The sequence below is a fragment of the Callithrix jacchus genome, chromosome 13 (genome assembly GCF_049354715.1).
Source record: "Callithrix jacchus isolate 240 chromosome 13, calJac240_pri, whole genome shotgun sequence".
Classification (NCBI taxonomy): domain Eukaryota; kingdom Metazoa; phylum Chordata; class Mammalia; order Primates; family Cebidae; genus Callithrix; species Callithrix jacchus.
In genome coordinates this window covers 22581464-22606507 of record NC_133514.1, presented here as the reverse complement: position 1 = coordinate 22606507, position 25044 = coordinate 22581464, and the positions used below count along the sequence as shown (strand labels likewise).

Sequence of the window (25044 nt, the reverse complement as noted above, 5' to 3'; positions counted from 1 at the left end):
GATGACTGGGAATTAAAGAATGGTTGGCGTGGGCATCCCTGAATAAATGCAAAATGCTTTCCTCTGTGTCTAGATTCAGAAGAACCTGGTCTAGCCCCAGGGGTCTCCTACTGGGACGCTCAAAAGACAAGACTAGTAAGCAAAAGCAGTCAATAATACAGATGGATACTTTCACAGCAGCATTTAAAAGAAATAGATATATAAGAATATATTTGCCTGCATAGACCTACAAATAGAGGTTACTCACAGAGATTACTGTAGCTCCAGCAGTTACCCATTGATCATAGAAAATGCCCAGTTCATCAGTTTAACGCTTGAGAAAAGTTAGCTTAAAAAGAAGCAAGCTAATTCAAAATATGCTGTTCTAGTCAACTGGAAGCAAATTAGTTTCAGATTTCCTGGCAGCCCCTTTTGCCCTGCACTGCACACGGTGATGTAAATGGAAGCACTTTGAGCACTTGGAACCCGAGCCGAGAGGAGCTGCTGCCTCAGTCCCTCTCACAAAGGCGGAAGCAGCCTTTTCTCCCGCTTGCTCTCCCTCTGTCTGCCTCTGCTGCTCTCTACCTTGGTAGCTTACCGAAAACAGCCACCGTAGGGCGTTTTTATATTTGTGAAAACTACTTCCAAGGAGATAATTGAGATGCCGGGAGTTAGCTTTAATGTAACCATGTCCCCCAGTGCAGCAGCAGGAAGCCCAGCAAAGGCTTGGAGAGGATTGTACCATCCTGGGTGACATCAGAGGTGGGGCTGTCATCTTAGTATTATGCAGCATTTTCTCTGATGCAAGAATGACACATGGGAAAGAGATGGGTAGGTTCTCTTTAAAAGGGTTTAATTCTTATGTGATTTAACGGACAAGGCAAAGGCAAATACAGTGTTCAAAAGCTGCCGCAGAATGACACAAATCCTGCTTTTCCAGTCCTTATCTCACTGCTAAGTGATGCTGCCATTTAAAGTCATTTTACTGACGATCGTCTCTTGTTCCTGTGATTAAATTAATATTTAATGAGTGATTGCTGTTACTTGAAAATGTGACATGAAAAGATTCAAAAACAATAATATCCATTTTTAAATATGAAGCCAAGAACTTTTATATCACCTATACTACCTTGGATGTATACAATACCTTTCAACACAATCTCAGTAAAAGCACCAAATGTGAAAATGAATAGTTTTATACATTGGAAAAGTGAAGTGAGGTGAAAAGTAGAACAAGTTGAGTAAGATATTGCAATATTATTGGTCCGTAATAGTGATATTGGCTATTAATACAAAATTTAAAAGTAACATGAAAATTCCAATCTTCTACAACCCTAATATTTCCAATCAGTATGAGATGCATGGGCTGTCAATACAAACCACTTCACAGTTGCTTTCATTCAATCTGTATACATTTACTGAGTGCCAAACAAGGTGCTGGAAAATGCATTAGGTGTAATTTGGAGAACATTTCTGGCAAGTAATAATATAATCAGAATAGAAAGTATTTACTTAGGTGCCAGGCACGACACTAAGCAGTTTTATTGTATTAACTCATCTACTTCTACTAACAGCCCTGTGGGATAGCTACGGTGATTAACCCATTTTACACATGAGACTACTAAAACTCAAGAGAGGTATGTGACTTGTCCAGATCATATGGCTAAAGCTGGCACAACCAGAATTCAAACACAGGCACTGCGGCTCTAAAGTCCACCCTCTCTACCTCTAAGCTAAAGTGCCTCCTGAGGGATTCCTTGCCAAGCAAAACAAGTCTAAAGAAAGAATATAATTTTCAGGATTCAGAACCACAGCAAGCCAAAAATATCCACCTCTCAAGAAGGCTGGCCCAAATATTAGAGGATATTGATGAGAGAGTATACCTAGAGAAAGCATACTGAGATAGTGGAAATAAACCCAGAAGCAGAAGCTCAGAGCTGACTACCGTTGTGACCTTGGGCCAATGCTTTAAAACCTTCCAGCTTTAGTTTCCTTATCTCTGAGCTAGAGATGTTTAAATTACAGATCAGTATAACCATGTGGTTAAAGCATACAATCTCGGCTATTAATCTGGATTCCATCCTTTTCCAATTGTTACCTTGAGCAAGTTATTTAAACTCTGTGAGCCTCAACTTCCATCTTTAAAAAAACCAGGAATAATAATGGGGTTTTCTGAGGACTAAATGAACTATAGATACAAATATATAAAACACTCAGAGCAGCAACCAGTACATAATAAAAGCTCAAGGTTTTATTGTTGTTACTACAATCACCATGACTTTTAGGATGATTACATTTTTTATTAAACTACCCACTTCCCTTTTCAAAATCCTGTCAAAGAGCTATTTTTTCAGAGTTGGTTTGAACAGCAGAAAGGATAACCTCTGTTGGCTTCACACAAACACTAACCAATCTGTGAATCACCAATTCCTGATGAGATATAAGCTGAATTTGCAGACAAGCCTTCTAAGACCAGTCCTTCTAAGGGGAGGAAAAAGAGGTAAGCACCCCTTTGCTCCGCCTCTTCCTTAAGCCTGGCATTCAGAAGATAGAGCTAGAAGTGAAGCAGCCAGGCAGAACTGTGGGCATCCCATAAGCTAGGGGGATAAAGCAGAAAGTGCCCCATACCCACTGCAGATCTCCTCCCCTCCCCCACCCCTGACCATGTACACATGGGAGAGAAGTTTACATGGGTCAAGTTATTTAATTCAAGTTTTCCAAATTAGGCTTTAGTTAATCCTTTCTTTGACTAACCCCCTAAAACGCCATTTCAAAAGACAAAGCTCATAAATAAATTTCTTACAGATTCTCTAGTCTTTCACGGCATCATCTCTTAAAAGCATGCACAGAAACAGCACCCCTGCTTAGCAGTGCTGTTTTGAAAGCCTCAATTGTTTTGTTTTGTTTGTATTGATTATATTCTCTTATTCTCTGTATTCTTGATAGTCTGGCATTTGGGGCCTTGGCTGTGGAGAGACTGCTCCTCCCAGGGCTAATTCCTAGATATAGAAAAGACCCCTCTGTGAGCATGCCTGTGATATACAAACCAACCAATCCAGAGCCACAGCCCGACCATCTCCTCTCTGGAGTTCTCACGCACCAAGGTAATCACCCCAGGCCCAGGTCCTGGACAACTGGGGACCATCACTGTAGCCAAAATCCTGCCAAAATTATTCAAACTAGCCAATCTTAAACATACCCAGCTTGGCTACCCTGCCTTGCCCACTCCCTTCTGTGAAAAAAACAATAAAGCCTCTGGGCCATGATCGCCTATCTCCCATCTCTGGCTCTTGGCCAACCTGGTGCTTCCCTGTGTGACCCTGTGGAATGTACTGGGCTGCCTGTGTCTAGGGATCTGTGAGTATAAACTTTCCTAACAGTCATTTCTATGTCTTTATGTCTCACCATACCTGAATTTTCAAAAATCCCAAGTAGGAATTTTAGAACAAAGTTTTAAAAATTATTACTCATTAATTATCAGGAACAAAATTTAAAATCCACAATGTATTTCCAGACTTGAAAGTCACTAGCACTTTGGCTCTTTGGTTTGGAAATGACAAACTATTGCTAATAAACTTTTCTTTGATATAATGTGTTATTTCTCAAAAATTTCAAATAAAGTAGTATAAACAGGCAAGCAAGCTAACTATTATTATCCAACTAACACAAATGTTTAGAAATACAGCTTTTTTACAAATCAGGACTGACTGCATGATACCGAGTTTTATTATCATAACATTCTATGTTTAATCGTTACCTTTTTTTAAACTATCACGTAGGAGACAATAAGATTATCAAAGGAACTGGTAACAAAAATTCCTTATGTGAAATAACTTTCCCTTCATTAAGCAAGTTCCAGTAAACAAGAAATCCGTTTTCCTAGCTCAAATTTATTTACTTTTTCAGTCTGGTTCTTAGATCTTGAATAAAAAAATGCCAATTTAAGGCCTATTAAAATTGAGTTTTTGTATTTTAGTCTGTTGTCTTCAGTTACGAGGTACATCTAAAAGTTCAAGCTTAATCTAGAGAGATAATCAGAATTCCAAGAACATATTTTATGAAATAAATCCAAGTGAGCAGAGTGGAGAGAGGTGAAAAACCAAAACCTGATAATAACGATAGTTATGCCACAGCTCTGTACCCTAATATACTGTTTTGGAAAAAGAAGAAAACCTCAAAAGTGAAATTTAATTTATAAAGGGTATACATACAACCCTCCTGGTAAGGTTGTTGAAAAACACAGTATAAAAGGTTTATATGTTGGAAACATTACATGTAATAAAGAGGTAGTTAAAAGTCACCCGCAAAGCTCTACAATTGTCCTAGGTCTACCCAACAGATGAACAAAGTTAGCTAAGCTCATTGTCTTGAGTTACTGAGTGTGATCCCTCTCAGCACAGAAAAGATATGTGTTCCCTGCACTTCAAACTGCACTGGGGGTTAGACTGGGAGTGGGGAATGAAGAAAAAAGGGGTCAAGTGGCAGAAAGTCACAATGTTTAGAGATTCTTGTCTTCCAGGGGCCGAACAAGATGATTTTCACCTCTCAAGCCTCCCTATCACTTTCTAAGAAACTCTCGACTACCAGTTTCTTCTGTGCCCTAACCCAGGCTGTGATAGGAAGGAAAGATCAAAGAAGATCAGGAAGCAGATCTCATAGAAGGTCTCTGTCAGTCCCTGTTAACCCAGAGCTTACATAGATAATGCTTGCTACATAGTAGACACCCAATTAACTGTTTCATTTAATCCTTAAAACCTTAAAACCAGGTAGATGTCAGGTATACCTAAATATAAGGCAACTCTAAAATAGCTATTAGGTAGTTCACAAATTCCAATGGGGCAAAAAGTTATTGGCCATATTGAATATTTAAATTTTTAGGATGGATGAAATAATCAAATGGCTCATTACAATATTTTCCTTATTATGTTAATTTGTATATATAGAAATCACATAGTACATTAAAAAATAAATAAATGCTTGTTTTCATTCACTTACACTTCAGGAAATGATTCTGTTCAAGCTTTTCATGGGTAATTTGTCATAAGGATCTTTGCTACCACTAGAGTCTCTTCATCTTGCATCTTCAGTTCTGTCTTAAGTTATTCGAGATACAGCAATTTTAAAATTTGTGATGCTGTAACTAGAAATTCTATCCTAACCTACAGTATCCATTCACTAGCAGTGATCTGAATATCACTTACTGCATGTATGACCTATAAAAGTCATCTTTATGAAGGCAGTTTATCCAACATCCAACACTTCCACCTCTGAGAACACTTCCCCAGAAATAATTACCAAATGTGTGTTCAATTTGTTTTCTCCTTCTTTTTAACCTGTTTTAGTGATCTTCATAAGCATCCCAAACTGGCATTGTCTGTAGTTATTTCAAGTTCATGTGTTTTCTCCAAAGAATTCTTTGTTAATAAAAATAATCAACAGCCTCCTTAATACAGAACACTTGAAGAAATTAATGGAAGACCACTCCCTCTTTTCTGTTATCTTTTTGAGAAAAACATCCTCACCTTAACTTTGGGATACGTTGAGTATTAATTCCTTTTTACAAATGAAGAGTATAGAGAAAGTTTAAGCAACCTAACCAACACACAGTTAAAAGATAGAATAAAAAGCATCCCTCAGACCAAAGTTTAGAAAAAGGGGCATTTAGTTGGCAGCCCACATGTGAATATAGAGAAGAGCAGAAGAGAACAAACAAAGCCACTCTTTTATTTTATGTTGCATTATGTTTTTTTACAGCACAGTTGAAGAATTTTAATCTTTCCCTCCCTGTTGATTATTTGCAGTGACTTATTTACAATCATAAACACACATTATTTTCTATTAATATAAACCATAGAAACATTTTTTAATGAATACACAATGTATCATTAGTAATACAATTTAGTCATTGTTGAGCAGTCTGGTTATTTCCAGTTGTTTCCAATATTATTCTAAGTAAATTTTTTTTTTTTTTTGAGACAGGGTCTTACTCTGTCACCCAGGTTAGAGTGCAGTGGCATGATCTCAGCTCATTGCAACCTCCGCCTCCCAGGTTCAAGCGATTCTCACATCTCAGCCTCCCAAGTAGTTGGGATTACAGGCATGCACCACTGTGTCCAGCTAATTTTTGTATTTTTAGTAAAGATGAGGTTTCACCAGGTTGGCCAGGCTGGTCTCAAACTCCTGGCCTCAAGTAATCCGTCCACCTCAGCCTCCCACAGTGCTGGGATTACAGGCATGAGCCACCATGCCCAGCGCCTAAGTAAATTCCTACATAATATGATTATATTTTGATTACGTTGGAATCAAAATATAAGTCTCACTGATGCAAATGAAATAAATGTCCAAGAAGTCAGTGATATGCATTTGTTTTGTGCACTTTTGCATCCCCACATCACTGAGAACCCCAGAAAGTACAAATATCAAATTGCAAGACAGGTCCAGACACCATAAAACACAGTTGCATGTAACGGGCAAGAAGAACTTTGATGGTGAGCTGGGAAACTGCTTTTACCATGTACTGGGCCTGGGATGGAATCAGAACCCAAGGATGTGGGAATAGCACGGGAGCAGGAACAAACAGAGCCTTGGGCTTAAGGGGCTGACCTGAGGGGATTTATATAATATCCCCCGAAAGAGAAAGCAAAAACAAGTTCTGGGGGTAACTGAATCTCCCTAAAAGTAGAAAAGTCACTAAGTATCCAAATGGCATCTAAGTGGGCAGCAGGAACCAACAAGAAGGGCTCGATAAACTGTACTTATTGAGTTGATTTCTGTCTAGACTTCAGTTAAATCAGGTTTGTAATTCTATATTCTGAAAACTCCTTTATTTCTAAGCTGCTTCTTTTTATTTATTTATTTTTTCTTTAAGTAAAATATTTTCTTCACTCTAGTCTTATCTCAAGAATCAAGTAAAGTGAAATGCAGCATTCCAACTCTCTGTAAGGTTGAATGAGGGTATCAGTGTGCTAGATGGCAGGGAAGCAGGATTGGAACTCCAGACCCAAGCCCAGGAGCACAGCACAGTCTGGACAACTAAAGGAAAGGTAAGGTAAAGGATTTATTTTGGAATCCCTCTTTCTCACTGACACACAGACAACACACTCTCCCAGATGCGGTTCTGCCACGGCTGCAATTCTGCTCCATTTCCTTGGCCTGTTGTACTTTTTCCACTGCCCTTTAGTTAAAGGTGGAGCCCCAGGATTAGTTCTCCGCATGCTGTTTTTCTTATTTCACATTCTTTGCATTTAAAATGCAAGATGAGGAGCGATGGCTCACACCTGTAATCCCAGCACTTTTGGGAGGCTGAGGTGGGTGGATCACAGGTCAGGAGTTCGAGACCAGCCTGACCAACATGGTGAAACCCTGTCTCTACTAAAAACACAAAAATTAGCTGGGAATGGTGGCATGTGCCTATAATCCCAGCTACTCAGGAGGCTGAGGCAGGAGAATCACTTGAACCTGGGAGGCAGAGGTTGCAGTGAGCTGAGATGGCACCACTGCACTCCAGCCTGGGTGACAGAGCGAGACTCCATCTCAAATAAATAAAATAAAATGCAAGAGGTTGGAAGCAATTATCTATCATCCAATCAACAAACTGTTATGGTGGCAAATGTACCCTAAGTCCGTCAATAGATATAAATTGCTTAAAACAGTGCCCAGCACACAGGAAATACTTAGTAAGAATTAGCTGTTTTACTACTAGTGCTGGGAATCAGCCTTTGATACATTACCATGTGATTGGGGCCGGTAATTATGCCTTTCTTTTCCAGCCTTTTGTACTCACTACAAAGCACTTTTGTGCTCCCAGGCTTTTGTACAATTAATTTTGAACCTAATTCAAACAATCACTGTAGGCAAACAAGATGCTTACTTCTCAAAGTTGTTGTAAGATTTAAATGACAGGCCGGGCACGGTGGCTCAAGCCTGTAATCCCAGCACTTTGGGAGGCCGAGGCGGGTGGATCACAAGGTCAGCAGATCGAGACCATCCTGGTCAACATGGTGAAACCCCGTCTCTACTAAAAATACAAAAAATTAGCTGGGCATGGTGGCACATGCCTGTAATCCCAGCTACTCAGGAGGCTGAGGCAGGAGAATTGCCTGAACCCAGGAGGTGGAGGTTGCGGTGAGCCGAGATCGCGCCATTGTACTCCAACCTGGGTAACAAGAGCGAAACTCCGTCTCAAAAAAAAAAAAATTTAAATGACAGAAGTCACAGGAAACAGCCCATGAAAACTTCAACATGACTATATGTAAGGCTCTACATTGATAACTCTGTAGCTCTATGATGATATTTTCAGGTGTCCAGACCTGACATCCTCCCTAGGCTTTAGGCTACCTCACAGTTCTGTTGCATGAGAAGGAATCACCAAATATAGACTATCATACAGGAAAAGCGAAAGATGTCAGTAATTTAGTCCATTTAGAAGCGACTATGTCAATCACCCAGAACAGACATCTGAGGCAGGGGTCTGAACTTGAGCTGGGATAACAGAACAAGGAGAGATGAAAGCAAGATAACTGTAGATCAGATTGTATTCTTTCAACTCCAAGAAAGGCAAATGCAAATGAAATCTTACCAAGCAGAGTTAATGATCTCAAAGCTACACTGACATCTGTCTTGACAATAGGACCTCCCACCCTATGATAATAACAACATAATGAGAAAAAAATATAAAGTAAACCATAACCAGAAGCAGCTCACACATAGTTAGCTCATTTTGAGGGAAGGTCTAGGGAGACGTCCAGAAGGGATGAGCATCTCATGTTCTGAATGAAAGGGAAGGGTCTGAGTTTCGTGTGAAGTGTTAAAGCTCTCAAGAGAGCTTTTGGATACTCCATCCCGTGCTTCTCTCACAGACAGTGGTCAAGTCATTGCCAGTTACCAGCCATGCTGTTACATATCCACATTATCTCAGAAAGCCACCCACCATTTGAAAGACACAAACAGAAAACAGAAATCCCGCACTGAGGCCGAGAGTCTCACTTTCCTGAGATCCTGCATGGGCTCTTGGCAATCAAGGCAGTCTGCTCTCTGAATGGTGCCCCTGTACCTATCATCCCCTGGAAAGGTGGGCATATGCAGAGAAGCAGAATAAAGCAAAAAGTTAACAATCCTGTTTGATAGATTCCCCATGTCACACATTCAACATGTCAAAACCACAGTGATTGCCTTCCCTGAAAAAATAGCTCATGGAGGAGAATTCCTATTTCAGATGCATCATTAACATCTCCTGTCACTTTACTGCCAAATTTCAGAGTCATCCTACCTCCCCAGATCTACAGTCACCAAGACTATCATTACTTTCTGAAAGTCTCATGCATTTATGCATTTATAATCCTATCACTATCTCTTCTCTACAGTACATATGATTACTTTAGGAATTAACCACTGATCTAGCAAGTCTCCCCTCCTCAACACTAGTTCCTATCTTCCAATCCACTCTAAGCCATTTTGCTAGATTAATTTTCCTATAGCACTTTTCCTTTTTATAATTTGACAAAAGGCACAAAGGCAATGTGTGTGTTTGGGGCTTTTATTATTACTCTTAGTTTATAGATAATAACTGTACGTGTTTATAAGATACAGTGTATTTCCACATATGTATATGATATATAATGATCAAAGAAGAGTAACTAGCAAATCCAACACCTAAAACATTTATTATTTCTTTGTGTTGAAAACATTCAAAGTCCATTCTTCTGGCTATTTGAAAATATACAATCAATGGTTCTAAATTATACTCCCTCTATCCTGCTATAGAACACTATATTCATCCTAGCTAGCTGTACTTTTGCATCTGTTAACCGACCATTGGCTACACCCTACTCCCCTCCATACTTCCCTGCCTCTAGTAACCACTATTCTACTCTACTTCTATGAGATCAACTTTTTTAGCTTCCACATATGGGTGAGAACATGTGGTATTTATCTTTTTTATGCCTGGCTTATTTTACTTAACATAATGTCCCCAAGCTAGCTCATCCATGTTGCCATGAATAACAGAATTTCATTCATTGTTATTGCAAAAGAATATTCTATTGTGTGTATATACCACATTTTCTTTATCCATTCATCTGTTGATGGACACATAGGTAGATTCCACATCTTGGTTATTGTGAATAGTGCTGCAGTAAACATGGGAGTGCAGATATCTCTTCAACATACTGATTTCCATTTTTTCTGGATATATACCAAGTGGCAGGATTGCTGCATAATATGAGAGCTCTATTTTTAGTTTTTGAGCAACTTCCATGCTGTTTTCCGTTAGTGGCTATACTTTTATTTTATTTTATTTTTGAGACAGGGTCTCGTTCTGTTGCTCATGCTACAATGTGGTGGGGCAATCTTGGCTTGCTGCAGCCTTGACCTCCCAAGATCAAGTGATTCTCCCACCCCAGCCTCCCAAGTGGCAGGGACCACAGGCACACACCACCATGTCCAGCTAATTTTTGTATTTTTTGTAGAGATGAGGCTTCACCATGTTGCCCAGGCTGGTCTCCAACTCCTGAGCTCAAGCCTGCCCACCGCGGCCTCCCAAAGTGTTAGAAATATAGGCTTGCGCCACCATGCCCAGCCTCCTTAATGGCTTTACTAATTTATATTACCACCAGTAATGTGTAAGAGTTCCCTTTTTCTCCTAATCCCATTAGCATTTATGTTTTGTCTTTTTGACAACTGCCATTCTAAGTAGGTTATGGAATATCTCATTATGATTTTGACTTGCATTTTCCTGATGAATACGGATGTTCGATATTTTTTCATATACCTATTGGCCATCTCTATGTCTTCTTTTGAGATGTGACATGTCTATTTATTGAAGAGACTTTTTCCCAATGAATGTTCTTGGTGCCTTTTTTGAAAATGAGTTGGCCGTAAATACGAGATTTATTTCTGGGTTCTGTACTCTTTTCCATTGGTCTATATATCTGTTTTTTTGACAGTACCATGCTATTTAGGTTACTATGGCTTTGCAGTATATTTTGGAGTCAGGTAGTGTGATATATCAAACGTTGTTCTTCTTGCTTTGGCTATCCAGGGTATCGTGTGGTACTATGCAAATTTTAGGACTGCTTTTTCTATTTCTGTGATAAATGACATTGGTATTCTGATAGGGAATGCACTGAAGGTATATATTGCTTTTTGTAGTATGGCACTTTTCACAACATTAATTCTTCAAATTCATGAAAATGCAATGTATTTTTATTTGCACATGAGCCCTTTTCAATTTCTTTCATCAATGTTTTATAGTTTTCCTTTAGAGATATTTCATTTCCTTGGTTAAATTTTTTCCCAGATATTTTACTTTTTGTATCTACTGTACCTGGGATTGCTTTCTTAATTTCTTTTTCTGCTATTTGAATGCTGGTATACAGAAACACCACTGATTTTTCTAAGTTTATTTTGTATCCTGCAACTTTACTGAATTAAATTGTAAGTTCAAAGGTTTTTTGTTGTTGTTTTTAAAGCGTTTACAGTTTTATTTATATAAGATAATGTTGTCTGCAAAGACACACTATTTAACTTCTTCCTTTTCAATTCGGATGCCATTAATTTCTTTCTCTTGCCCAATTTCTCTGGCTAAAATTTCTAGTGCTATTGAAAAAAGTGGTCATTCTTGTCTTGCTCCAGACCTAAAGGAAAAGTTTGCAACTTTCCCCAGTTCAGTATAATGTTGGCTATCGTTTTCTCATATATGACTTTGACTGTGTATGTTCCTTCTTACTTAACTTGCTGAGCGTTTGATTAAAGTGCAGTTTAAATCCAATGATTCTTTATTTTCTGTCTAGATGATCTATCTGATGCTTACAGGGGTGTTTAAGTACCAAACTAATATTGTACTAGAGTCTATTTCTCCCTTTAAATCTAGTAATATTTGCCTTGAATATCTAGGTGCTCCAGGGTTAAGTACATATATGTTTATAACTGTTATATCTGCTTTCTGAATTGATCCCATTATCACTGTATAATGACCTTCTTTGTCTCTTTTTACATTTGTTTACTTAAAGTCTGTTTTATCCAATATAAAAATGGCTACATCTACTCACACTTGGGTTCTGTTTGCATGGAATGTCTTTTTCCATACTTTCACATTCCGTTTACAGTTGACCTTTGAATAGATGAGACTTAGGGGCACTGACTACCAACCCTATGCAGTAGAAAGTCCACATAACTTCTGAATCTCCAAAAACTTAGCTCCTAATAAGCCTAGTATTTACAAGAAGTCTTACTGATTACATAAATAGGGACTGACACGTATTTTGTATGTTGTATGTATTATATGCTTTATTTTATAATAAAATAAACTAGACAAAAAAAAAGAAAATTATAAAGAAGAGAAAATATATTTATGATTCATTAAGTGGAAATGAATCATCATAAATACCTTCATCCTCAATTTCTCATTGAATAAGCTGATGAGGAGGAGAAAGGAGTTGCTGTTCTTATCTGAAGGATGGGAGAGGCAGAAAAGGTAAAGGAAGAAGAACGGGAAGCAAGAGAGGCAGGCAAATTCAGTGTAAATTCACAGAAATACATTATCGTTTCTGTCTGACTTTTTAACTTTTTTTTCCTCCAAAAATGTTTCTATACAGTACCAACCTTTCTTCCACTGCCTGCTTTAGTTTCAGTGCCCATATGATAGAAGGATCCATGCCATAAAAGAGGCAAAAGACAGTCTTGAATCAATGGAGCTTCTACCAGATTGTCGCATGTCAATTTGTTTTCTAGAACTGCTTCTTCCACGTCTTCTTCCTCATTATCTGGCACTAATTTCGAAGCACTCATCTCCAGCAATTCATCTGCTGTTAATTTTTCTGGTGTGATACCTTTTTGCTCTTGAATTTCTCTGATATCCATATCTTGAAATCCTTCCTCACCACCACCCACAACTTTTTTCCATATTTACAATCCTTGTCATGATTTCCTTGATTGGCTCTATTGTAAATCCTGTGAAGTCATGCACAACATCCAGATAAAGTTTTCTCCAGCAAGAACTCTGTTTCAGGCTTCATGGCTTTCACAGCTTTGCCTTTAACAATGAAATCTTCAATGATGCAATTCCTCCAGACTTTCATTATATTCTTTCAGGGTTTTCTTCCACAGCACTGACAATTATTTCCATAAAACATTGTGTGTAATGAGCCTTAATGGTCCTTATGACCCCCTGTTGTAGAGGCTGAATTAGAGATACTGTGTTTGGGGACAAACAGATGACTTTGATGCCTTCACTGTCGAACTCATAGGGTTCTGGGTAGCTAAGGATATTGCCCAATATCAAAAGAACTTGAAAAGGTGGTCCCTTACTGGCAAGGTACTTCCTGACTTTAGGGAAACATTGATGAAACCAATCCAGCGCTGAAGAGTTCTTGTTGTACAGGCCTTCTTGTTATACGACCCAAAGACTGGTATCTGTGTTTATCTTTTCTATTCAAGGCTTAGGGGTTAGAAATTTAGACAAGGGCAGTCCTCATCATAAATGCAACTGTATGTGAACAAAACAGTACAGTTGGTCTATCCCTTCCTTCCTTAACTCCTGGTGCTCACTTCCCTTTCTTATTAATAAATGTCCTTTGTGGAACTGTTTACCAGAATAGGGCATTTTTTTCTACAAGGAAACAACAACAACAACAAAACCTGCCAGGCAGATATCCATTCTTCTCAATAATTTCCTTAATGGTGTCTGGGAACTGGTCTATTGCTTCTTGGCTGTCTGCTGCTTCTCCTAGTATCTTGACATTTTTTAGGCAAACCTCTTTCTAAAATTATCAAACCATCTTTTGCTGGCATTACATTATCCAAGTTTAGATCCAATACCTTCCTTTTGCTTTAAGTTTTCATACCTAACTTCACTTTTTCTTAAATCATTGTAGAGTCTATAGGCATGCCTTTCTATAGTTATCCTGTATCCACATAACAGCTACATTTTCAATATGAAAAAGTTCAAGTTTAATATGCCTACTGAGAGAGCTGCAGTGACAACTCATTTCCTTTTTTTTCCCTTACAACAGTACTTACATTGCTGGATTATTTTATCTTGAAATGGCAGGTGACCATAGCTACAGACCTCAAACCCTCAGTCCGCCTGGTACATATCAGGCAATTCACCCTTCTTGTAACATCATGAATTTTCCCTGCTTCTTGTGAGCACTGCCAGCACTACCAGTGGTACTTTGTATGGGTCCCATGGTGTTATTCAAGGTTTATAATTGAATTAAACATGATGAAAAATACCCGAGAACTGTAAGATGCCTTTTCTTTTTTTTTACGAGAGACAAGGTCTTGCTCTCACTCAAGCAAGAATGCAGTAACACAACCATAGCTCAAAATTCTGGGCTCAAGGATGCCACCTCAGCCTCCCAAGTAGCTGAGACTACAGGTGTGCACTACTACAGAGATCAGTTTTTAATATAATACATAATTTACTGGACAGAGAAATTGCTCATATGGAGCTGAGGAGCATCATACAGCATTTTAAGCAGATGCAACACTTGAGCTTACTGCAACAGCAATGACAGGTGGCTTCAAAATTATTATATAGTACAGTAGGTACTACAGTTAATTTTATGCAGTTATGATTTAATACTGCATCTTTGTGATTCTTTACATTTCTCTTGACTGCAAATGGCACTATGTATAGCCTGGTGTATATAAGTTTTGATAAATTTTAACTTTTTATATTAGATTTGTGTCTATTTCATGGTAGTAAGTGACTAAATAAACTAATAGCTACATATATTCTATAAATTCATGTCATAACTCTGTTTTTTTCAATATTTCTAATCTACATGGTTTGTAAGTTTTCTCATATCATTGAAAATCTCCCAAAAAACTAAACAACATGTTTATTGATTAAAATATCTGCATATAAGTGGACCTGTACAGGTCAAAACCTTGTTGTTCAATAGTCAACGGGTAAAGTGAATCTCTTGTAGGCAGCATAGAGCTGGGTCATGGTTTTTCATCAATTTAGCCAATCTATATAATTTAAGTGGAGAATTTAATCCATTGACATTCAAGGGTATTATTGATAGGTGAGAAAACACTCTTGTCATTTTGTTAATTGTTTTTGAAGTTGTTTGTATATCCTTCCTTCCTTTCTTCCTCTCTTCATTCCTTTCTTCCTCTATCATCACAGTTTGGTGGTTTTCTATAGTAACAAGTCTTGATTCTTTTCTCTTTCTCTTTTGTGTATTTTCTCTACTAATGAGTTTTATAATTTTGCTTGTTTTCATGAGAGTGATTTTCATCTTTTCACTTCCAGATGCAGAACTCCCTTGAGCATTTTTTATAAGGCTGGCCTCTTGGTAATGAATTTTCTCAGTTTTTGTTTGTCTTGGAAATACTTTATTTCTCCCTCATCTCTAAAGGACAGCTTTGCTGGGTATAGTATTCCTGGCTGACAGTATTTTACAGCTTTTTGACTATATCAGCCCATTCTCCTCTCGCCTGTAAGGTTTCTGCAGAACAATCTGATATCAGTCTAATGGAGATTCCTTATATGAGACTTGACTCTTCTCTCTTGCTGCCTTTATAATTTCCTCTTTGTCCTTGACTGTTGTCAATTTGACATAAATGTGCCTCAGGAAAAAGAAAAACTTTTGGGTGGAATTTATTTGGGGACTTTTGAGATTCCTGGCTCCAGATGTCCATATCTCTCCCCAAACTTGGTAAGTTTTCAGTTATTATTTCATTAAATATATTTTTATGTCTTTTTCTTTTTTCCTTCTGCAAATCCCATAATATATTTATTTACTTAATGGTGTCCCACAAGTCTTTTAAACTTTCTTAACTTTTTTTTAATTTTACTTTTCATTTTTTTCCCTCAGATCATAATTTCAAGTGAGCTTAAGTTCAGAGATTCTTCTGCTTGATCAAGTCTTCTACTGAAGGTCTCTGTTAACTTTTTTTTATTTCATTCACTGAATTCTTCAAATAGGAAATTTTTATTTATTTATTTTTATAATTTATATCTCTTTGTTGAGTTTCTCATTCATATGGTGAATTGTTTTCCTGAATTTGAATTGTCTGTCTCTATTTTCTGAATTTCACTGAGTTACTATAAAATTATTATTTTGAATTCATATTCCAGCAAGTCATTGAATTCTTTTTCATTGAAGTCTGTTATTAGAGAGTTATGTTTCTTTAGTGGTGTCATATTTCCTTTCCCCTTCATGCCTTTCTCTCCCTGTTTTGATGTCTGTGTGGTAGATATTTGGGTGTTGCTTTCTGGTGGCACAGTTGCCTCTTCCAAACTTAATAGACTGGCTTTTGTACAGAAAGATTTTTACCTTCAGTTGGGTTTTACTGTGCTGGTTGGAAAGAGTGTGGTGACTGTTTCTAGATAGGTGCACTAGTATGGTATCTGTGCAGACTCTTTATCTGCATTTAATGTCAGCAGTAACTGTGTGTGCCTCGGTAGCATATGCTGTAGATGTTTGTAGCAGTGGTGGCAGTGGCATAGGCTGTTAATGTCTTCAGTCTCAACAGCTTCAGGGGTCCTCCTATTCTCATTTTCCCCACAATGGGGAGACTTAGGTGAGAGGATTTCTCTTGATGTCAGGTTTGACATGGCCTACAAGTGGCTGCAACGGCACTGAGAGCTGTGGGGCCAGGGTCCTAGGCTCAGAGTCTTGTGAACCTAATGTAACACCCGGATCATTGGGTGCAAACTTGCTGTCTGTGAATGGGTTTGATGTAAGTTGCCCCCAGAACCAGGACCTGTGGCTCAGGAGGCCAGGTTGTAGCTGTGATTCTACCCTTGGGGAATATAGTAAAAGCACTCATCCAACTCCAAGGAAGTGATACTCTGAAGGTTTGGGCTCAAGGAGCAAGGTATGACTGTGATTTGGGAACTTGACCCAAATGGCAACTCGGATCCCAGGACATGAGTCACCTTGTGGTAGTGTCTCTAGACCCCTGGGTTGGTGGTGATCTTCAGCATCTGAGCCTCTGTGAGGCCAGGTACAGTGGCAGCAAGTACTGATAATGGCAAGGAATAGCTACTATTGGTAGCATGGTGGGGCGAAGAGTGTGGGGGGCAGGGAACAGCACAGTGATGATTCCATTCTCAAGAACAGATGAGTCCCAACAGCTCAGACTCTAGGGCCTGGACCAGCTCCAAGGAGCTGGATACAGGAGTTATTTGGCCTATAGGGAAGGGTACCTCAGCTAAGCCACTGCTCTGCTTCCCTGGGATATGAGGTACTATGGCAGTTTAGCCCAGGGAGGTACCGCTACTTAGCTCAGCCGGGCACTGATTTCCCAGGAACCAATGTGCTCCTTCAGCTAAGGCCTGGGGACTTGACTGTTCTGTGCAGCTCATGCAGTTTTTCTAGGATGTAGTGTGCTGCTTCAGCTTAGGTACTAGGATGTAGGACCTTTTTGGGGGTCCAAGGCACTGTTTTAGGGACATGCAGCACTCCTCCAACTTAGGTTCCAGAAAGGTGTGAGTGCTTTGACTGGCCAAAGTACTGTTTCCCCAGGAAAAAAGGTACCACTTCAGCTCAGTCCAAGAAGGTGGGGAGAGGGGTAGGTGATGTGGCTCCCTCTACTTCTGCTTGGCGCCATTGGGAAGTGTAGTATTCTGTTTTACATTCCTATAAAGGAATACCTGAGACTGGGTAATTTATAAAGAAAAGAGGTTTATTTGGCTCACAGCTCTGCAGGCCATACAGAAAGCATGGCACCAGCATTTGCTTCTGGTCAGGACCCCAGGAAGCTTTTACTCATGGTACATGGCAAAGGGGTATCAGGCATGTCACAAGGTGAGAGAGAGAAGGAAGTGCTAGGCTCTTTTAAACAACTAGCTCTTGTATAAACTAACAGAGTGAGAACTACTCATTGTCTCAGGGAGGGCACCAATACAGTCATCTAGCTTGCAGACCCCAGGATTGTACAGCCACTGATAGTGCGCACTCTGAACTTCAGAAAAGCTGTGGGCATCACACTCCAACCATGAGAGCAGCCACATGGGCTGCACCCAAGAAAGCCATGAAGATGGGGCTGCCTAAGGCTTCAGAGAATCACCCCTTGTACCAGTGTGCCCAGGATACAAGACATGGAGTCAAGGATTATGTCAGAACTTTAAGGTTTAATGTCTTCCCTGTTGGGTTTCAGACTTGTGTGGAGCCTACCACCCCTTTCTTTTGGCTGATCTTTCCCTCTTGAAATAAGAATGTGTACCCAATACCTATACTACCATTGTATCTTAGAAGTAAATAACAAAACAAAATAAAAATTTTAAATAAATCTGTAATTCTGTTAGAGCTGTATTTGTTTACTCAAGGTCAATATATTTTTTCTGTAAAGGACAAGGCAGTAAACACCTTAAGCTTTCTGGGTCATAAAGTCTCTACCCAAACACACAGCTTTGCCATTGCAACCAAAACGCAGACATAAGGCTGTTTTCCAATAAAATGTGATCTAGAAAGACAAGAGGGGAATAGGATTCAGCCCAAGGGCCACAGTTTGCCAACTTTTGCTTTAACTTGTCATTCAAGAAATTTTGCAACCTGGCTACTAACTCCCCACCTTATTTCCCTACTACTATCTTGCTGGCACTATGTATTAGGTTTTTCTTTTTAAATATAGCAGCCACATACCAAATAGAATTACATGAAAGGTATTAGTTTTGCAAATTAAAAAACTGAGGCACAGAGTGTTTTAAGAATCCCTGCTGTTAACCATTCCAAAAAGCTGCCTCTCCATTGATCAACTAGCATCCCTACTAAGTTACATGGTCATCTCTGTACTTTTGCTCATTAAATTATTTCCTCCTCTCTATGTCCTCCTCATCTTTCATATCCTTAGCTCAAGTCACACTTTTCATTAAAGCCCTCCGTGCCTCACCAACTCTCCGTGACATCTCCTCACCTTTTCTTTTTTCTTTTTTTTTTTTTTTTGAGATAGAGTTTCACTCTGTCGCCCACGCAGCAGTGCAGTGGTGCAATATCAGCTCACTGCAACCTCCACCTCCCAGGTTCAAGCAATTCTCCTGTCCCAGCCTCCCAAGTAGCTTGGACTACAGATGCATGCTACCATGACTGGCTAATTTTTGTATTTTTACTAGACACGGGGTTTCCCCATGTTGGTCAGGCTGGTTTCAAACTCCTGACCTCAGGTGATCCACCTGCCCTGGCCTCCCAAAGTGCAGGGATTATAGGTGTGAGCCACTGCACCCGCCCTCCCCTTTTATTCTCAAAACATATATTGCCTATACTTTTCTAAGGGTTCTTATATTTTCATAATTATACACTGTCTTCCCTAACTTACTTTTTATCTTACATTTTCTAGATCCTAGATACCTATCATAGTGTTCTGAAGTTAAAAGGCATTCATTATTTTTTAATGATATTAATATACAAGATAATCCATGAATATAGACCTAAAATAATTTTCACCATTCCCCATACTTATTAAGATTAAAGTAGGCGATCTATTTACAGTAAATATGTCTTTTTTCAAAATGAAAAAATAAAGTATAAATTGGTCTCTTTGATCTTTCTAGCATGAGATACACCTTTCAAAAACATTATAACAACATATATATTCAGTAATTGAACCACTTAGAAGAGATTATGTTACAGTAAACACCATGTTAGTGTGACTGGATTAGGGTAACAGTTGTATCTGAAGGACCAGGAAAAATACAACACACTGATTTTTCTGTTCTTCAAGTCTCAGGCAAGTGGATGTCTTTAAGAAAGATATCCTTGAGAAAGCTACAGACCCTCTCCTGACAAAAAAAAAATCAGTTAAATATTTATACAAATTTTTCATCAAATATCTGGGTGCTCCAGACCCCCTAAAGTTAGGAAACCCTGCCTGAGAGAGTCTCATATTAGCTCTCACAGCTGTAACTCACCTAATAAATGTTCCTTTTAACTCAAGACATTCAAAGAAATATTTTAGTATAGTTGTACCATGTACATATATTTTAAGTATCATTACAAAATAGTCCAAAATTTTTCAAAAGTTAAAAGTTTACAAAGTAAAATAGTTACAGTAATCTAAGGTTGTTATCGAGAGAAAAATGAATTTTATAAATTTAGTGTAGCCTAAGTGTTGAGTGTTTATAAAGCCTACAGCAATGGACAGTAATGTCCTAGGCCTTCACATTTACACCCTGAGTCACCCAGAGCAACTTCTAGTCCTGCAAGCTCCATTCATGGTAGATGCCCTGTACGATGGTACATCTTTTTTTGTCTTTTCATTTTATTTTATTTTATTTTGTAGAGATGAAGAAGGCTGGTCTTTGCAATCCTGGCCAATAGTGATCCTCCCACCTCAGCCTCCCAAAGTACTTAGACTATAGGCATGAACCTCTGCACCTGGCCTTTTATCTTTTATATTGCAGTTTTATTATACCTTTTCTATGTTTAGATATGTTTTGACATACAAATACTTAGCATTCTATTACAATTCTCTACAGTATTAAGGACAGTAACATGTTGCACAGGATTAGAGCACAGCAATTAGGTATAGCAATAGGCCATAACATAGAGCCTAGGTGTGTACCATGTATCATATAATCTAGGTTTGTGCAAGTACACTCTGATATTTACACAAGGATGAAATTGCCTAATGACCCATTTCTCAGAACATACATCCATGTGAAGCAGCACATGACTATACCCACAGAGTAACAACCCCTTGAATACAACAGACAAATAACAAACAATAATATTAATGATACATAGTTGACATTTTAATTTCCTTTCATTTATACTCTTTTCAGTAAGTTGGATTTATTAAATGTATTGCTAGACTGGATTTAATTTTTATAATCTTTCGCACTCGGCACACGAGAATGAGAGCAATATATCACAAAATCCTAAATTTTAAGTTTTCAACATGAAATGGTTAAAATCAAACTATCTATAGAATATATGTATATTGTTAGATATAGGTAAACTGATTAATGTCAGCATTAATAACAGGTAAATTAATATAGAATTTCAAAAATAGCCAAATACCAATCAAGATAACCAGATATAGTTTCATCTCTGTTAGCCAAGGAAAAATCTGTAAATTTGTGCCTCTACAGAATGAATGACTGCTTCAACAATACAGGCAAACTTTAAGGTACAGTGGAGGCCCCCCAGAAAGAGGGCAGTCACCCAAATTAAGCAATTAAGTAAGGCTTCTCAAAACATACACTTCAAATGACCATTTTTTTGGACTAATACTGAAAGTCTTCCATGATCATATCTTAAATGACTTCTCCACCTGAGTCAATAACATCCTGTATGCAGTCTCACCTATTTCTAGAACCATATTCTCTCCATGGTTTCCATCTATTCAAATAAGACTTATCCTTCAAGGCAGAGAATAAATGAGCATACCTGTAAAGAGCGTCTGATTACCCGTCTCACCCTGCACTGTTTCTCCCCTCCTCTCCATATAATATGATGACCACATCTCCCTGACTTCCCGTTCTGATCCTGATCATCTCAGTCTGTCTCCTTATGAAAGCACATGTCTGTCTCTGTGCAGGATCTTTAGCGTGAAATTAGTCATCTGTTCATGAGATTTGTACCCACTGAATTACATATCATCTTTTGTTTAATGGTTCCTCGTAGGAATGCTGTCTTGCTTGTAAGTTCATTATCTCCTTATAAGCAATGACTAGCAGTTTTGGGTACACAGCAAATACTCCACAGATATTTGTAGAAATTAGTTAAATTTCAGGATTTCCTGCCCTCCCATTTTAAAAACTATCTAAATATTATAATTGAAACTATACAAATCTCAGTTCCCAACAAATTCTAGGAACACACACACACACACACACACACACACACACACACACAGAGTCTCTAGTCATTTTCACTTTAAATAGAAAATTAAAACAGGGACTCAATCTACTTTATTTAATTCTATTCATTTTAACTAAGACTAACTCGAACTTTGCTATGACAGTTGTTCCAAGGGTAACTAAACGAACTACATTTCAGACACTTAGCAATCCAGCATCGCAAGTACTAACACTCCAAGTTGCTTTTTCCTAGTGTAGTTGGGTATTGCATTGAGCCAGCCCTATTTGTTTGCTATGGCTTCCCTTAAACCAACAAAACTATTTCTGTAAAATAGCTTGCAAAGCTCCTGATGTATAGAAATGAAGGTTATCTCTCCCTTAAGTTTCTACTGTGGCCCCATTAACACCACTGTCTTATCAAATGAACAAACTCTGACTGGATGCTTCAATAAATGAATGGTTAGTCTTGCTTCTTGGCTTCTTTCTCCCTCCCTCCCTCCCTCCCTCTCTCCCTTCCTTTCTTTCTCTTTCTTTTCTTGCAGTGGCACAGTCTTGGCTCACTGTAACCTCTGCCTCCTGGGTTCAAGTAATTCTCCTGCCTCAGTCTCCCAAGTGAGTAGCTGGGATCATAGGCTTGTGCCACTATGTCCAGCTAATTTTTGTATTTTTAGTAGACATGGAGTTTCACCAAGTTGGCTAGTCTGGTCTCAAACTCCTGATCTGCCCACCTTGGCCTCCCAAAATGCTGGGATTACAGACACAAGCCACCATGCCAAGCCTGTATTTTTTTCTTTAATTCTACGATGTTGAAAGTAAGCAAAAATTGTATTTCATGTTTCTTTGTTTTTATATGTTTTTACTTCTATCATATTCCTGTCATTATAATTTCCCTCTGCTGGAAAGTAGGGGCTTTAACTTTGGTTGCTGGAAGTTGCAGTGAAAGGAAAAAGTGGCAGGCCGGTGCCTAATTATAATAGAGGAGGAATTTAGATGTTTCAGGATCCTGAGACACAGAAGACTGCCCCATGAAGAGTTTGCTCCCCATCTTAAATGTCCTGTCATCAGCACCCAAATATTCCCAATGGAGAGGAACTTTCACTGAACAGTCTGATGCCCCAGGCCATATCTTCTTTCCCTTGTGAAGGAAAAATATAAAAAGCTGTTGTGGTGTGCCAAGACCCATAAAGAAATGATCAGGCAGATGGGGCGAATCATATAGTTTAGTGGTTTAAGTTTTGTTTTGTTTTATTTTAGCAGAGAAATTGTGCCTTCAAATGGCATCTGACAGCAGAAGTCCAAAAAATAAATAAAAGAAGTTCGAGGCCAGGCCAATCTGGGTAACACAGCAAGACACTGCCTCTACAGGAGAAAAAAAATTAAATTAAGCAGGCTTGGTGGTATAGTCCTGTAGTCCCAGCTACTCAGGAGACTGGGGTCAGAGGATTGCATCAGCCCAGGAGTTTCAGGCTACAGCAAGCTATGATCACACTACTGCATTCCATTCTGGGCAACAGAATGTAGCCAGTGTCAATCAATCAATCAATCAAACAAACAGATAAGAGAGGGAGTGTTTTTGGTTGAGTGGGGGTGGGAGCACAAACTTGTAGCACCACCTCCTCTCCTCAAATCACTGGGAGACACAGATACAGACTTCGGTTTAAAGACTGAAATAAAAACAGGAAAGCCAAAGAAGTTAAATAATTTATTCAATATCATACTAACAATTGATAACAAAGCCAAAAAGTATAGCCTACTTTCAAGGAAAGTTAGCACACTGTCAATTGGGGACGAGTAACACTTCACTCCAACTCCCTGCAAGGCTGTAGGATATGGTAGAGAGACGGCCTTGAAGTCCTGCTTCACTGGACACACCAGACCTATGACTTCCTCGCTGTGTAACCTGAGGTTAAGTTACTGGGCCTCAGTGAGTCCCAGTGACCTCATCTATGAAACGGCGGTGAGGGAAGAAACCATATCAGATCTGTCTGAGGCTCCAAAAGTAATATAAAAAGTTCCTAGCAGAGTATCTGTTGTATAATAATGATATAAGAGTGTTCACTTCTGCTTAATTCAATAAAACAGAAAATGAAATCTTTATTTTTACTTTCCAAAGAGCATTTTAATTCTTTACAATTCATACTTCAGGGATATATATAGAAATAGATATATAAATATAGACATACACCTGCAGATACACACACGCACACCCCTACCCCCACCACGCACATCACTAGTCAACATTAATACAATGAAGAAGAGAACTCAGGATTGAACCTCAAAAATTAAGAAAAATATCTTCTCATTGTATCAGCCTATATCGTAATTTAATACACAGCAAAACAAATCAAACAACTCAAAAACTATCAGTTCACAAACAGCCAAGTTAAGTAGGATCTTTCACAATAGTCTTTCAATTATTATGCCTCCAATAAGAATGATTTCTTCAGAAGTTTTTGAAAAATTTATACATGAGGAAAACAATCAAGGCACTAGACCAGGTTTCACGTATTATTTTTAACGCATCTTGTATTCAGGGCCCTACCAAAATGTACATCTGAGAAGTTTTTGCCATGAAAATCCCAGATCTTTATTTCATAACATCATAATGAGATTAAGATATAACAGGGCATATCTGTACACAGCTGGCATTTTGACAAACCTCCAGATTAAAGCAAGCAGAAAGAACAAAAGAGTATTAACTGCCCTCGGAAGGAAATCTGGTGGCAGGACCGTCAAACAGGACTTCACAATTTTAACAGCTACTGAAAAGTGTTGCAGATTCATTCCACCAGGGGGCAGTGTTGTCTAAGTATTAACAACTGAACTCAAACCTGCACTTTCTAAAGATTTATTTCTAAGCTTTCAGAAGGAAAAAAAAATTATATTCTTTGAAGGAAAACCTAGAAATCTTTACTTTAGATATCTGTAATTAGGTTAAAATTAAAGGACAGTCAACTTCTCAAAATCATCTTGTGCCTGTGACTGTATCATACCTTTATGGCTAGGATTCTCCTGAAAGAAATGAAGACACTCACCACACCTAGTTCCACAATTTGGCCAGGGCTGTTTCAGTTTCAACCAGAACCCTTATTCTTATTGGTGGCCTGATGTTGAAGTTCAGAGAAGTGGTGATCAGTGACAGCTGGAACCCTAATGCTTCATCACAAATTTCAAACCCGTTCGTGACAGCCATTATATTAAATATCTACCTATTATTCCCCAAAAACATTCTCATGTAGCAGGAAATACACCCTGAATGTTAGTTTGAGAGAAACAGTTACCATGCTGTCCCAGTGACAAAGCCCCAA

The 25044-nt window shown here is 38.6% G+C and overlaps 1 protein-coding gene and 1 long non-coding RNA gene across 11 annotated transcripts in view; one reads left to right on the top strand and one right to left on the bottom strand.

Annotated features, from left to right (window-relative positions):
- Nucleotides 1-25044, bottom strand: part of PSD3 (pleckstrin and Sec7 domain containing 3) — a 553221-nt gene that overhangs the window by 357623 nt on the left and 170554 nt on the right. For 2 of the 10 annotated variants that reach the window (XM_078347356.1, XM_078347354.1), the window contains exon 1: nucleotides 578-676. The exons of 7 other annotated variants lie outside the window; for them this stretch is intronic. Coding sequence is in view for 1 of the 3 variants with exons in the window: in XM_008979209.5 (XP_008977457.1) it covers nucleotides 248-278 (31 nt within the window). In the remaining 2 variants the exon portion in view is untranslated. Of the gene's footprint in view, nucleotides 1-247; nucleotides 677-25044 lie in introns of those variants that run through there. One more of the 10 variants, XM_008979209.5, reaches the window with a different exon arrangement.
- Nucleotides 1-25044, top strand: part of LOC103787474 (uncharacterized) — a 90762-nt gene that overhangs the window by 246 nt on the left and 65472 nt on the right. The window contains exons 2-3 of the long non-coding RNA XR_008475903.2: nucleotides 2334-2479; nucleotides 6870-7022. This is a non-coding gene — a long non-coding RNA (uncharacterized LOC103787474). The remainder of the gene's footprint in view (nucleotides 1-2333; nucleotides 2480-6869; nucleotides 7023-25044) is intronic.